Below are 16,544 nucleotides of genomic sequence, written 5' to 3' on the forward strand. Positions count from 1 at the left end.
CATGATCAGTTTCTACTGAAGCATTGAGAATAATTTGTACTTTATCAGCTGCTGGGTATCCCTTAATCCAGTCAAGGTCACATCCAAAATCAACCATCATAGCACCCTTGTCAAAAATCATTTAACCATATATATTAGGGTTTATTTCTGGACTCTGTATTGTATTTCACTGGTCTATGTGCCTTTTTAGACTTTTATTTTTATTTTTATTTTATTTTATTTTATTTTTTGAGATGGAGTTTCACTCTTGTTGCCCAGGCTGGAGTGCAATGGCGCCATCTCGGCTCACCACAGCCTCTGCCTCCCAAGTTCAAGTGATTCTCCTGCTTCACCCTGCCTAGTAACTGGGATTACAGGCATGTGCCACCACACCCGGCTGCTTTTTTGTATTTTTAGTAGAGACAGGGTTTCTCCATGTTGGTCAGGCTGGTCTCGAACTCCTGACCTCAGGTGATCCGCCCTCCTTGGCCTCCCGAAGTGCTGGGATTACAGGCGTGAGCCACTGTGCCCAGCCTATTTTTATTTTTTTTTAACTTTAAAATAAAGTTGAGGGGGCACATGTACAGTTTTATTACATGGGTAAGTTGCACGTTGCTGAGGTGTGGTGTACAAATGATCCCGTCACCCAGTTAGTGAGCACTGTAGCCAACTGGTAGTTTTTCAGCCCTTAGCCCCCTCTCACCCTTCCCACTTTATTAGTCCCCAGTGTCTGTTCTTTGTGTCTTTATGTTCAGGTGTACTCAACGTTTAGCTCCTACTTATAAGTGAGAATGTGCAGTATTTGTTTTCTGTTCCTGTATTAATTTGCTTCGGATAAAGGCCTCTAGCTGCATCCATGTTGCTGCAAAGGACATAATTTAATTTTTTATGGCTGCATACTATTCCAAGATGTATATGTAACATATTTTCTTTATCCAGTCCATCATTAATGGGCATCTAGGTAGATTGCATGTCTTTGTCTTTATAGACTTTTATTGTCGATATGCCAGTACTGTATTGCTTTGATTACTATAGTTTTTAGTAAGATTTGAAATCAGGAAATATGATTCCTCAATTTTTTTCTTCTTTTTCAAAATTGTTTTGGCTTTTTGATGTCTCTTGAGATTCCATTTGAATTTTATAGTGGACTGTTTTATTTCTGAAAAAAAAAGTCATTGGAATTTTGATAGGGATTGTATTGAGTCAATAGATTGTGTTGGTAGTATGGACATTTGAAAAATATTGTCTTCCAGTCCATGAACATGGAATGTTTTCCATTTTTATATTCTTCTTTAACTTCTTTCAGCAATATTTGATAATTTTTTACTGTACAAGTCTTTCACGTCTTTAGTTAATTCCTAAGTATTTTATTTGTTTTGATGCTATCGTAAATGAGACTTTCTTAATATCCTTTTCATATTGTTTATTGTAAGTGTATAGAAATGCAACTGATTTTTGTGTGTCAACTCTCTATCCTGCTACTTTGTTTAATTCGTCTATTAACTTAACAGTTTTTTAAAAATGTATGTGGAATCGTTAGAGTGTTCTAGACACATGATCATATCATCTGTAAGCAGAGATAATTTTAGTTCCTCCTTTCTGATTTGTATCTCTTTGATTTCTTTTCCTTGTCTAATTGCTCTGGCTAAAACTTCTAGCACTATGTTGAATAGAAATGGCAAAAGCAGCACCCTTGCCTTGTTCCTGATTTTAAAAGAAGAGCTTTCATCTTTGAGTACGTTTGCTTTGGGTTTTTAATATACAGATTTTATTATGTTGAGGAAGTTGCCTTCCATTCTCAGTTTGGTTGGTGCTTTTATCATGAAAGAGTGAATTTTTCAAGTGCTTTTTCTGCATCAATTAATTGACCATGTGTTTTACCCTCTGTAAGCCTGACAACGCTATGGATTACATTGATTGATTTTTGTATGTTGAGTTATCCTTGCATTCTAGAATTAAGTCTAACTTGATCATGGTCTATAATTCTGTTTATATGCTGCTCAATTTGGTTTGCTAGTATTTTGTTTAAAAAATTGCTTTGATGTTCATAAAAAATACTGCTCTATAATTTTTTTTCTGATAGTGTCTGTGTCTAAATTTGGTGTCAGGATAATGCTGACCTCATAGAATAAGTCAGGAAGTGTTCTCTCTCCTCTTCATTTTTTTTTTGGAAAAGTTTGAGAACAATTGGGGTTAGTTCTTTAAATGGTAGAAGTATTTCTACTATTGGTAGAATTCACCAGTGAAACTGTTAGATCAAGGGCTTTTTTTTCTCATCATGAGATTTTGATTTTTGATTACTTATGTAATCTCCTTACTAGTTATAGGTCTTTTCAAATTTTCTATTTCTTCATGATTTAGTCTTGGTAGGTTTAGTATTTCTAGGAATTTGAACTTTTTCATGTAGGTTATCCAATTTTGGGGGGTACAATTGTTCATAGTGCTGTCTTAGAATTCTTTTTATTCCCATAGAATAAGTAGTAATGTCTCACTTTTATTTCTGATTTTAGTAATTTGAGTCTTGTCTCTGTTTTTCTTAGTCAATCTAAGTGTAGAATTGTCATTTAAAAAAAAATTTTTTAAAGAAGAAGCATTTGGTTTTATTGGTTTTACCCTTGTTTTTCTATTCTTGATTTCTTTGATCTTTGTTCTAATCTTAATTATTCCTTCTTTCTGGTAGCTTTGGGTTTAGCTTATTCTTTTCTAGCTCCTTAAGTTGTAAAGTTAGTTGGTTGATATAGGATCTTCCTTGTTTTTAATATAATCATTTGTAGTTTCAAATTTCATGCTTAACACTACTTTTGCTGCATCCTATAAGTTTTAGTATGTTATGTTGTCATTTTCATTCATATCTAAGTATTTTCTAATTTCCCTTTGCTTTCTCCTTTGATCCATTAATTTTTTTAAAGAATGTGTTTTAAAATTTTCACATATTTATAGATTTTTTCCGTTTTACTTTTGTTATTGATTTCTAACTTTATCCTGTTGTGGTCAGAGTTGTTTTGTATATTTCTGTTAGATCTAGTTGGTTTATTGTGTTAAGTTCTCTATGTCATTACTTATATTCTGTCTAGTTATTCTATTCATTTTTGACAGTGTGGTATTGAATTCTTTAACTATTATTGCAGAAATGTCTCTTTTTCCTTCAATTCTGAAGTTTTCACTGTCTTTATTTTGATGGTCTGTCATTAGGTGCATAAATGCTCGTAAGTCTTCTATCTTCTTGCTATACTGAACCTTTTAAGATTAAGTACTTTTTTTGTTTCTTGTAACCATTTTTTAAAAAATTTAAAGTCCATTTTGCCTGTTAGTACAGCCACATCTGCTCCTTTTTCATTTCCATTTGCATGAAATGTCATCTTCCATTTTTTCACTTTCAATTTATTTGTGTCTTTGGAGCTAAAGTGAGTCTCTTGTAGACAGCATATATTTGGATCATTTAAAAAATCCATTCTGCTCATCTATATTGGTTGAAGAGTTTAATACATTTTCATGTATGTTATTACTGAAAAGGAGGAACTTACTTCTATAATTTTTATATTTGTTTTCTATACACCTTATAACTCCCCATCCCTTGTTCCCTTTGTATATATTCTATAGCTATTTTCTTTGCAGTTACCATTGGAATTACATTTAACATCCTAAATTTATAACATTCTAACTTATAAACCAGCTTAATTTCAATAACATAAAACTCTGCTACTTTAACAGCTCCTTCCCATCTCTTTTTGATTGTTAACGTCACAAAATTGCAACTTTATATATCATGTGTCACAAAACATAAATAATTCCTTGAAATGCATTAAACTCTTATATGAAAAAAATAATGAGTTAGAAACCGTAGTTTCAGTGATATTAACTTTTAGACTAATAATTGTTTTTTTAAAAAGTATTAGTTTCTTAAATCATGTACAGAACACAAAGTCAAGAAACATTGTTATAATAATACCACCTTTTACAATGTCCCTATGTTTACCTTCATTGATATTTTTATTTCTTTATATAGATTCTAGTTACTGTATAGTATGCTTTCATTTTAACCTGCAGGACTCCCTTTAGCAGTTTTTGCATGGCAGATGTAGGGCAGCAAGCTATCTCAGCTTTTGTTTAGCTGGGAATGTCTTAAGTTTCTCCTCACTTTCAAGTTTTGCCAGGTATGGTGTTCTTGCTTGACAGTTTCTTTTTTATATTAGCACTTTGAAAATATCAGCCCACTGCCTTCTTATCTCTAAAGTTTCTGATGAGAAATTTGTAGATAATCTTATTGCAGATGCTTTGTATGTGACAAGTCATTTCTATCTCTTGCTGCTTTCAAGATTTTCTCTTTGCCTTTGTATTTGGAAAGTTTGATTATAATGTATATCCATGTGGGTATCTATGAATTCATCTTACTCGGAGTTAATTGAGCTTCTTGGAGGTTTATGTTCATGTCTTTTTTCAAATTCGAAGAATTTTTCACCACTATTTCTTCCTATATTCTCTCTACTCCTTTCTTTCTCTCTGCTTCATCTGGGACTCTCATGGTGTGTATGTTGAGCCCCTTGATGATGTCTCACAGGTCTCTTGGGCTCTGCTCACTTTTCTTCAATTTTGTTTTCTTTTTGTTCCTCAGACTTGATGATTTCCATTGCCTTATCTTTGAGTTCTCTGATTCTTTCTTTTGCCTACTCATATCTTCCCTCAAAGCCCTCTAGTAAATTTTTCATTTCTGTTATTTTAATTTTTAGCTCCAGATGTTCTTTTTAGGTTTTCAAAATCTTTATTTGTATTGTCATTTTGTTTTATACATTGTTTTCTTGACTTCATCCACATTTACTTTTAGTTTATTTATTTATTTATTTTTTGAGACAGGTTCTTGCTCTGTCATCCAGGCTGTAGTACATGGTTCAGTTAGCTCACTGCAGCCTCAACCTCCTTGGCTCAGGTGATCCTTCTGCCTTAGCCTCTTGAGTAGCTAGGACTACAGGTGTGTGCCATCCATGCCTGGATAAATAAATAAATAAATTTAATAGAGATGAGTTCTCACTATGTTGCCTAGGCTTTTAAATTTTATTTTTTGGGTATGTAGTAGGTGTATATATTCATGAGGTACATGAAGTATTTTGATACAGGCATGCAGTGCATAATAATTGCTTCCAAGATACAAAATAAAGCCCTCTTTACTCTTTGCTTTCCTTTCCTTAAGCAGATGGTGGGAGTAAATTTTGTTGTGAGTTGTGTTGCCTGGTGTTGCAGGAGGAATGGCACAAGCACTTCCTTAGCCACCCTGGCTGGTGTCCAATGTTCACTGACTCTAAGCCCAGCACAGCACTAGGACTTGCCCAGGAATTGCAGTCCTTGTGGCCTAGACTGCCTTTCAAGTTTGTTTAGGATCCCAGAGCACTTTAGCCCATGGTGGTAAGTCTTGTGAAAATTCAAGTTGCAGCTGCTGGGATGGGTGATTCCCCTCTGGCTAGGGCTGATCTATATGCTCCCTGTGTGTGTTGGCATTGGCTGAGTTTAGCCCAGCTTTACTTTCCATTGTGACAGGGCAGCACTGAGTTCAATGCAGAGCCCCACAATCACTGCACTTTCCATTCCCCAGGTTAACAGATTGTCTCTCTGTGCTATGTGGCTGCTGCCAGAGGGATAGGGGAGGGGCATCATTGGCAATTCAAGACTATGTTTCTTACCTTCTTCAGTGCCTCTTTCAGCAATATGAAGGTAAAACCAAGTACCGTGATTGCTTATCTGATTTTCTGTTTTTACGAAGGTGCTTTTTGTGTGTGTAGATAGTTGTTAAATTGGTCTTCCTGCAGTGGGGATCATTGTTGCAGGTTTCCGTTTGGCCATCTTGCTCCACACTCCCTCTTTTCCAGTTCTTAAAGTATCTTCAAGACAGTTATTTTAAAGTCTTTTTTGAGTAGATCTGCTGTTAGGTCTTTTTCAGGGGCAGTTTCTGTTGACTATTTTTTCCTTTGAATGGGCTATATTTTCCTCTTTTTTTTTTTGAATGCCTTGTGTTTTTTTTTTTGTTGAAAGTTGGGTATTTGAATTTAATGATGTGGTAACTCTGGGATACAGACTCTTCTTTTTCCTCAAGATTGTTTGCTTTTTGTTATTGTTTTGTTTGTTTATAAAAATTGCTTTAGTCTGTCTCTGTGCCAGGGATCAGCCTGAGGTGTAAACATAAGGTCTTTACTGGTATTCTCTGAGCTTGCATCTTTCTGTGGTCATGTGTGTTAACTTTCTAATTTTCCCCATATATTCAGTTGTTTGTGAATATCAAATATCAGTTGTTTGTGTCCTTATCTTTAATATCTGGCTCCCAAAAGGAGAAAAAGAGAAAAATGAAAAAGGGAGTGGAAATAGGGTGCCAGCCCTTTAAATCTCTGGAAGTCATTTCAGCTGGATGGGGAGGGGTTTGCAACAATGGAATAGGGTGTAACAGCAAAGACCCACCACCTCTTTGTCTGTACCTCTCTGATCAGAAGCAGCAATCATCAATCTAAGCACATATGCCTGATACTTAGAGGACAGGGTCCTTTTTGCTTATCCTGGCTCCTTCAAGCTGTGTGCAAGCTGCTGCAGGAATACATGCACAGGTGCCTGCCACAGGGGTGGGGATAGGAAATGGGTAGCTGTTACTGTGCTAAGAGCTAAAATTGACTGAGCTGAAATCAAAGTTAACTGCAATGTACCATCCAAATGTTTCCCTGAAAGTTGCAAGCCTTCAATAGACTCCAGATTTCCAAAACTGTTATATCAGACATACTCTGTCAGTGCAATTATTGCCTAAGCAGGGAGACAGATTCCTCATGTTTCTTACTCTTCCAGCTCCCCAGGATACTCTCCCTGCCTTCCTTTATTTAATGTTTTTATGATACATCTTTTCCCCTTTTTATTACTTTTACCCTGACTATATTGTTATATTTGAGTGAGTTTCTTGTCCTCAACCTATTGTTCGGTTATGTTTTAGTCAACTCTTGTCTTTTAATTGTCTTTAGCCAACTCTTGTCTTTACAATGATTTGAATTATTTACATTTATTGGATTTATTAATGTATTAATGCTTAAGTCTGACATTTTATTTTTTGTTTTATATTTGTTCTCTCTGTTTTTCTATGTGTTTTCTTTTTTTATGCTTCCTGGTGATTATATGAACATTTTTTAGAATTTCATTTTGATTTATCCTTAGATTTGATACAAGAGAATCTCTTTCATATAGTTTTTTAGTGATTGCTCTTGGTGTTAAATTATATATGCACAATTTTTCATAGTTTAAAAGTGTTGTCATTTTACCAGTTTGAGTGTAGAAAACATACTTCCCGTAATGCCACATTTTTCTTCCTCATTTATAATGTAATTGTCTTAAATATTCCCCCTTTGTACATTTAGAATTACATAATACAGTGTATTGGCATCTATTGATTTTTAAAAATTCAGTTTGAGACCTTCTTGGTTCTTGGTATGTTAAGTTATTTTCAGTTGAAATCTGGACATTTTGAAACCTGAACGTGGAGGCTCCTTGTTACTTTTGTGTGGCGGTGGGATTTTTGGCTCCCTGTTAGTCCTCCACTGGTATCTGTTTGGCTGAGAGAGTTGGGAATGTTTCCTTTCACCTCCCAACTGGTTTCCACTGACACCATGGAATGCAGTGGAGGAGGGAAGGTGGCCTTGTTGTCACTGGGAAACGGTGAATATTCCAACTCTCCACTAGGGCTTCTCTGATAGTACCCAGGCCAGCAGGAGGATGTGGAGTTAAGAAATCCTGGCTCCCCATGTTGTCTCTACTAACACTGTGGAGAAGTGGGATGAGCTTGTTACTTCCCAGTAGGAATTCCTGACTCCCTACCCAGCCTTTTCTGACACAGCCTGGCAAGGGGTTAGAGTGCCTATCACAGCTTGGTAAGGGGGAAGCACAGGCTTCTGCACTTCCATCAGACTTTGCTAGTGGGGTGAGAGTGAGCCAGTTTTTCTATGGTGTTTGTTATAACAGAGCAACTATATTCTAAAAGTTTTTGTCTTTCTGGTTTTTCCCTTTTTCTCATTCCTTGGCTAGAGAAAGTAAGATTTTGTTTGGCCTTTTTGATCTGTGATGGTTCCATTTTATGGTTGCCAACTTCAATGGCTCTAAATCTGGAATATATGAGGCAAAATGAAAATCCAGGAACACACTGCTTTGTTTTTCTTCAAATCCTAAGGTCTCTAGCCCATATGCCTTGTTCTCTCCAACTTTTAGAATCTTCTCATGTTTGCTTTTTAAATAATGTCCAGAGACTCAATTATGTCCAGAGAGCAGGAGGAATGTGGAAAAGCATCTCTACTTCACACCCCCCTGGAAGTAAAAGTTATGATGCATATACAGTGAGATAAAATTTGAAGCTCTGCATGCATATGATGTGTGCCACTTATAGCACATGATAGACTCTCTTTCATTCAAAATTCATTTCAGGCCTACTCTGTGCCAGGCACTGTTCAAGGCATTGCAGATATAGTGATGAACAAAATAGATAACATTTCTCTCTTTATGGTGCATACATTCTTGTGGGAAGAGGTGGACGATAAACACAGAAAGTAGAATATGTTAGTAAAAAATGCTACTGGAAAAAGTAAAGTAGATTTATGAGGCTAGTGAGTGCTGGAGGCATTGGAGGTTATTTATTTTACATAAGGTGGTCAGGGAAGCTAACATTTGAGCAGAGTGGCTGCAGTGAGATGGACAAAGATAAAAGTGGTAGAAGAGAGCAGAGATGTAGTTGGGGAATCAGACTGTCTAGGGTCTTGAAGTCAGTCAAGGATTTGGGCTTTCATTTAGTCATGAAGGAGGTTTTCAGAGAGAAGTAATATGATCCAGTTTACAGCTTTACTTGGTCTGCTATATGGAGAATAGATTGCAGTGGAGTAAATGTGGTGGTCAAATGAGGAGGCTTTTACAAATACCCGGGAGAGGTTTAATGAGAGATTAAACTCAGATGGAATAATGGAGTTAGTGAGATGTGGCCAGATTCTGAAAATATTTTGCAGATAAAGATGACAGAAATTGCTAACAGATTTTATGTGGGGTATGAGAGAATGAGAGAGAGAGAGAGATCAAAGATGGTCTAAGGTCTTTGGCTTAAGCAATTGGAAGAATAAACTTGGCATTTACTGAGATGGGGAAGACTGAGGGAAGCGCAAGTTTGGAGAAGAATGGGGAATCAGAGGTTTGGGTTTGACTGTGTTAAAATTGAAATATCCATTAAACTAGAGGTATAGTAGGAGGTTGCCCATAGGAATCTGAGTTTAAGGACTGCAGATATCCTGTCTGGAGATATCAATTTGGGACTTGCTGTCCTATAGATAATTGCTTTTGTCTGTTTTGTGCTGCTATGACAGAATACCTGAGACTGGGTAATTTACAAAGAGCAGAAATCTATTTCACACGGTTCTAGAGGCTGGGATGTACAAGACCAAGGTGCCAGCATCTGATGGACTCCTTCTTGGTGTATTCTCACGTGGAGGAAGGCAGAAGGTGAAAGGGCAAGAATGAACAAATCCACTCCCTCAAGTCCTATTTATAGCAGCATTAATCCATTCATGTTGGCAGAGCCCTCATGACCTAAACACCTCCTAAAAGGCCCCACCTTTCAGCACCATTGCATTGGGGATTAAATTTCCAGCACACAAATTTTGGGGAACACATTCAGATTATATGAATGATATTTAATGATATGTTTAGATGTGATCACATAGACAGAGACTGTAAATAAAGAAGAAAAAGAGTCCTGAGTTCTGGGGGCACTGTCATATTTAGAGGTCAGGAGGATGAAGAGAAACCAGCAAAGGAAAATGAGAACAGATCAGTGAAGCAGAAGAACGAAGAGAGTGTGGTGTGCTGGAAGTTGAGTAAAGAAAGTGTTTCCAGAAAGAGGGAGTGATTAATTTGTCAAATAAGAAGAGAGTTGTAAATTGATTCTTGGGTTTGGGAATGTGATGGTCTCTGGTGGCCCCACCAGGATTTGTTTCCATGGGAGGAGGGGGCAGGAGGAAAGAAGTGGAGGAGAAGACAGAGATGGTGAGCATAAGCAACTCTCTGGAGTTGCTATAAAGGAAAGCAGGAAAACGGAATAGTAGATGAACAAGGTTACAGGGTCAAGAAAGGAGTAATTACTATACAGAACAGTTAAATATATACATGGAAACTTTGTATTTATATATAGAGTTTGAATTTATTTTGATTGACAATGAGTCTAAAATTTCATATAGTGAAAAGTCTTCAATTGGCTTGATAATCTTAGCAATAGCATTTATATTTGAAGAAGACTTAGTTAAATATGAGTTGGTCTATGCAAGATGTGTAATTTTAAAGCTTTTTTTCTTTGGTTTAATTTGGATTTGCAATTTCAGTTAACCCTTTCCAATGAATCCCCCCAAATGAATATTTACTTAGCAATGATAAAAAAACTTTATATTTACAGAGTACTTATCAGTCTCTCTATAAGAACAAACATAAAAGAATGAAAATTTACATTAGAGGTGTAGGAGGTAATTAAAGTGATGTGGTCCCAAACCAGGGAAACTGAGTCTCAGACCATAGGTGGAACATGGGATCTGAAGGGGAAACTCACCTACAACTCTACAGCACCAGTTGCCAGCCTCTTGGGCTAATAGACTCTCTCCCGCTTCTCGTCATTGTCTTTGTCTTTTTCTACAGTGAAACAAGCTTTGAACTATTTCCAGCTTTCCAAGAGCAAAGTTATTCAGATTAGATGAACTTTATTTGTTCTCCGGGACATCTAGTTCTCCAAAGTCTTCTGTCTGTACCATGTGTTCACCAAACCTCCTTCTTTTTCCTGCTGGGAAACCCAATCAGCTGCATTTCCCAGCCTCCCTTGCAGTTGGGTGGGGCCAAAAGAATGAGGGTGGAATTTATGCCACTTCCAGCCTGAAGCATGGTCATTAAGAAACTCTTCTACGCAATCCTCCTTGTCCTCTCTCTTCCTTTGCCTGCTGGATAGATGCAGAAGATTCCTTGGAAGGGCCTGGGTCCTGAATGGCTGTGGAGCAGAAGCTTGAATAGCATCTTACTGTGGCATGAGCAAGAAATGAGCTTTTATTATGTTGATCTTTTGTTACCTTGTAGTTGTTTGTTACAGTAGTGAGCCTGCCCTGATTAATACATACTTCTACTACAAGTATTACAAAAATACAACTTTTTAAAAAATACCTTTCTGTAGCCTTTCAGGATCCTTTCCTTCTAAGAAGTCACCTTCAGGCTCCCAAAGCTTTCCTGGAGTGTGAATGCAAGAAGAAACAAATAGCAACAATCCTGTATCAGTTACTTTTTCCTGCATCATCTTATTTAATTTTTATAGGAATCCAATGATTCTCATAAAACAGTAGTCCAATGAGTCCAGCCTCATAATCCAATAAGGTTAATAATTAACCTCAGTTTACAGATGAAGGAGTTTGTCCAAGATCACAGAGTTATGAAATAGTGAAATCCTTCGAGCCTGACCTTTTTAACCACGGAGCCCTTGCTCTCCCACTACATCTTCACTCTGTTCTTTTTCCCTCTGGGGAAGGAAGTAAAACTCATGAATCTAATTCACTTATGCACACTCTGGTATTAGAGACTCAATTTCCTTTCTCTTGTTGTGTGTATTTGTGTTTTGAAGGAGGTGAGAAACAGAGAAGGTAATTATTTACTGACATGAATTGTAGGCACCGTTGTGATTGGGTGGGGTGGGAGGCATTCTGCAGATGACATAGTAGACCTGAGTCCAGGTGTGAAGGGAAGAGGGAGACAGCAGACAGCATTTAGTTTCTAGGGAGACAGCACAGGAAACTAACCTTTCTTTCCCCTTCAGCTTTTTAATACAAATAATTAAAGATCCTCATAGTCCATTAACTGGCCAGGAGAGCAGATGGTAGAGGTGAGAAGTTTCAGCATCCTGAGAACACCTGAGCAGCCTCCCTGTTCCAACAGAATTGTCCATATTCAAGCCAAGAGAGGAAAGATGTGGAACTGCTGTTGCCAAGGGGGAAAGTGCAGGTCTTCAATACCACCTTGATGTTTTATGTTTATAAAATTTGGCTCAGCTGGGCGTGGTGGCTCATGCCTGTAATCCTAGCACTTTGGGAGGCTGAAGCAGGTGGATCACGAGGTCAAGAGTTCCAGACCAACCTGGCCGATATGGTGAAACTCTGTCTCTACTAAAAATACAAAAATTAGCTGGGCATGGTGGCAGGTGCCTGTAGTCCCAGCTGCTTGGGAGGCTGAGGCAGGAGAATTGCTTGAACCCTGGAGGTGGAGGTTGCAGTGAGCTGAGATCGTGCCACTGCACTCCAGCCTGGGCAACAGAATGAGACTCTATCTCAAAAAAAAAAAAAAAAAAAAAAATTGACTCACACATAATGCAACACCTGTCTGCATACTTTTGCCAGTCACTCCATAATTTAAAATGTGCTTCTTCATAGGAAGCATCAAATTAGATAATTTCATCCTCACAGCAATTTTAGGAGGCAACACTCACATATGATCCAGGTAAAAAAAATGGTGACTCACATCCCTGACATGAAGCCCAGGGCATTTCTTAGACTTCCTGTTTTTGAGAAGGAAATCTAAGACAAACCTCCCAGACTTTGAAGGATGGGTGTTCCTATCCAAAATGCAACTGTGATTATCTGTGAATCTGCAGATCTTGTCTGCTCTTTCTTGTCTGCAAAAGATCGGATGAATGCTCTGGAGATGTGTGTGGTTGTCTAGCATGAGCATGTGCGTGTGCATTTGTACATGTGTGTGCATGCATATGTGTGTGTGTTTTTGCATAAGAGACAAAGAAAGAAAAATGAATATAAAATTTACAGAATCAAATATCAGTTTTCAAAGCTTCAAGATCCAATTGTGTGTATAGGATTATCTGCCCTGTTTAGGAAAGTGTTTTCTGGAGTGGGGCTCCAACTCTGTGATGAATGTGCCAAAGTAGGGGTTCCTTCCCAGAGAGTCATCATATCCTTAGTATGCCATGGCTTGAAGAAATCCCACAATGAGTAAATATTAGGTCTTGTCTGATGTTATATATCCCAAGCTTACTTAACTATGGATTCTCTTTTTTGAGTCTATCACTCATTCACATACAGTGACAGTACATCTTTTTGAAAATGCCAATTCAAGAGTAATTAGAAAGGTTTAATGTAGAAAACTGGGATTATCAGAAGACCTAGATTTTGCTCTATCACTAATAGGCTTTATAATTTTTGATAACTTATTTTTATTTAGTTCTTTTTCAAGTGAGTATTTTTTTCTGCTTTGAAGGAAACATTTCTTTAAGGATATTTATTGTACTTATTTAAAATTGTTGTTCTGTCATGATAATTCCACTTTGCATGGTACATGTTATTCATTATTTATTACATAAATTATTTATATATTACATGTTGTTGATTATTTCTTAGTGGTTGTACTTTTCAGGTATGTAATTATTTTGGCCTGTGATATACATCCTCCTGGAGAAGATAATTTGTATTGGGTTAAGGTGAAATGGCAGAGCCTGGTTTTTGTACCTTCTGGTGTGAGCTTAAGAAAGAGGTGGGGATGAGACCATGTTCTTTTTTAACAGTGAATCCTAACCTTTCCTCCCTGTGTGTCCCAGGACATTTGTGTACTCACTGCTCAATCGAGGGAGGCCTTATCCAGCTATACTCATTCTCAGAGGCATTGCCTTCTGCACTGGAAATGGAGTCCTTCAAGGCTACTATCTGATTTACTGTGCTGAATACCCTGATGGGTGGTACACAGACATACGGTTTAGCTTGGGTAAGTGAATCTGCCCACTTCTCACCTACTTCCCAGCTAACAACCCTTCCCACAGTCTACATCGCCATGGCCTCTCCCTACTGCAATGACCTCGTAATGATCCCATCTTCCCCTCCCTCACCTCTACCCTGGTCTTTTCTCTATATGGTAGCCAGAGAGATTGTTTAAACACATATCATGCCATTTCCCATTGCAAAACTCTCCAGTAGATTTCCTTTACTCTCAAAATAAAATACAAATTCCTTTCCACTGCCTTTAAATCCTAAATATTCTTGGTCTTTCCAATTTCCCAACCTCTTTTCCTGGCTCCCTGCACCTCCTTTCCTGTGCTCCAGTGCCAGTGGCCTTCCTGCTGTGCCACAGGCTGTCAAGCTTGTCCAGCCCCAGCGTTTTTGTATAGGACTGTTCCCTCTGCCTAGTACAGGGGTGTCCAGTCTTTTGGCTTCCCTGGACCACATTGGAAAAAGAAGAATTGCCTTGGGCTACACATATAATTCACTAACACCAATGATAGCTGATAAGCTAAAAAAAATTTCACAATGTTTTAAGAAAGTGTACGAATTTGTGTCAGGCCACATCCAAAACTGTCCTGGGCTGCATGTGGCCCACAGGCTGCGGGTTGGACAAGCCTGGCCTAGAAGGCTTTGCCCCCATGTATTCATGGGGGTTGGTTCCTCACTTTATTTAGTTCCCCACCAATTTGCACCTCCTCAAAGGGACTTTCCCTGACCACCCTATCTAAAATGGTTGAAGACACTGCTGTGTGTGCTGTCCCCCTTCCCTCCCCGCTCCCCTACCATCCCCCGCCCCAGATACCCTTTCTTCCAGGCTAATGATCTTTTGACTAGACAAGGTGGAAAATCCTTGTTTTATATCAAATCAAATAAGGTGAGAATAGACTTGATTGTTTCAACTAAACTGTTTTTGCTTTTTGCCTGACATATTTTGAAAAGCACCAATGTGCTTTGCTGACAGGTTGGGTTGGGCCTCTTTGTGGGACGGTGAGTGTTTCTGGGCTGTAATAATGCCTTTTGGGATGCAGGATCTAGCATCCCTGATCCTGGCTGTCCTCACCTCAGAACAGGGCCCTTTCTGCACCAGTGGATAGTGCACGTGGAGACACCTCCAGGATATGTGGCTAAGTAAGATAAATAAAAATGTGAACAGTGTGTGTAGTATGCTACTTTTAATGTCAGCATGTGTGTGTGTGTGTGTGTGTGTGTGTGTGTGTGTGAACTGGCAGTGATGGAAGTCAGTTTGTTAGTGGCCACGCCTCCAAACTAGCTCACGTTATTTCATGAGAGTGGGTGTTTCAGTCAGGAATGCGTTCAGAAAACCATATAATAGTGACTGGAATAATTCAGAATTTATAGTTCTTACATAACAACAAGTGTCGAAGTAGGTGGCTTCTGCATTCCTGTGGTTGCTTATTGACACCATTAATAACTCAGGCACTTTCTGTCTCCCCTATTCTTAGCATGTTTACCTGTGGTCCTCTTATTCATCACTTCATGGTTGCAAGATGTTGACTGTAGCTCAAGGCATTACATCTGGCAATCAAGACAGGAAGAAAGACGAAGTAGGGGCACCGGTCTTGCCTGCACCTTTTATCAGAAAAGCAAATGATTTCCAAGGAAGTCCCCCCACCAAGACTTCACTTTACATCTTATTGGTGGAACTAGCTCATGTGACCCCCTTTCTCAGTCCAACCTCTGTAGTGGGGGATGGCAAAAGAAAAGGGGCTGGAATCAGCTGTTGAGATATGCAACCTTGATTTGACTGTTTGTGAATGAGCTAAAGGCTTACTGTTATGATCCATTCATTTATTTGTTTATCTATTTAAATACTGGACAATGGTGCTGCCTCCTGCTCTCCTCTCTTTTCTAATCTGTCTCCATCAGTGGTGCCACTGTGTACTTTCAGCCCGAGTCTAGGAAACAGCACACCCAGTGCTCCCCATTCAGGACCAGGACTCATTGCCCTCCCCGCTTTCTGCCACATCTTAGGACCATTCTTAGATTTAGAAATTAAATGCCCTTCCCTTCATTTTTTGGAATTAAATGCCCCTCCTTTCATTTTAGCTTAGTTTGTGAAAAAAGCACCACAATCTGGACACATTTAAAAAAAAATTTCTCCTTTCTCTCTTCTTTGTCAAGGTGTCTTCTTATTTATTTTGGGAATGGGAATAAACATTCATAGTGACTGTATATTGCGCCAGCTCAGGAAGCCTGGAGAAATCAGCTACAGGATTCCACAAGGTAATGTCTCCCCTGCCCCCAGACTCTCACTCTTCCCTGGAGCCTGTCCCAGGGATGATGCTATGGTAGCAGATGGAGACGGGACAGTGAGGGCACAAATGATACAATACCTCTCAGCTTGCTCTTGACTTCCCCTGCAAACCCAGTCCCATCACAGTACATCTGCATTTCTAATCTGAACCCAGAAGCTCCAGAGAGCTACCAGAGCCCTCAGGAAGGTGTGAGACCACAATACCCGGAAGGTGGGAGAGAGTGGGAGATTTGAGTAGGGTTGGAATCGGCTACCTACACCCTCATTGCAGTAGGTAAGATTGTCATGTACAGAGGGCTGATCCTTTCTAGGTTGCAAATGATGCTGAATGCTTGGCCAATAAATGTGTCCCCTCCAATTGATCTAGACTTATCTTGTGAGCAGTTAAGGCTAGAACTTGCGTATTTCCTGCCATTCGTATATACTTTTAAAGGTGTAGAGAACTATATTTACTTAATCAAAACTTAGGATGGGAGGCCTTACAAGCACAAGTGCAT

At 38.6% G+C, this 16,544-nt stretch overlaps 1 protein-coding gene across 1 annotated transcript in view; it reads left to right on the forward strand.

Annotated features, from left to right (window-relative positions):
- The window catches only part of SRD5A2 (steroid 5 alpha-reductase 2), a 55,298-nt gene that overhangs the window by 32,480 nt on the left and 6,274 nt on the right, over positions 1-16,544 (forward strand). Inside the window, exons 2-3 of the mRNA XM_004029068.5 lie at positions 13,595-13,758; positions 15,915-16,016. Coding sequence (XP_004029117.1) covers positions 13,595-13,758; positions 15,915-16,016 — 266 coding nt within the window. The remainder of the gene's footprint in view (positions 1-13,594; positions 13,759-15,914; positions 16,017-16,544) is intronic.

Source organism: Gorilla gorilla, chromosome 12, assembly GCF_029281585.2.
Source record: "Gorilla gorilla gorilla isolate KB3781 chromosome 12, NHGRI_mGorGor1-v2.1_pri, whole genome shotgun sequence".
In the NCBI taxonomy this organism is placed as follows: Eukaryota; Metazoa; Chordata; class Mammalia; order Primates; family Hominidae; genus Gorilla; species Gorilla gorilla.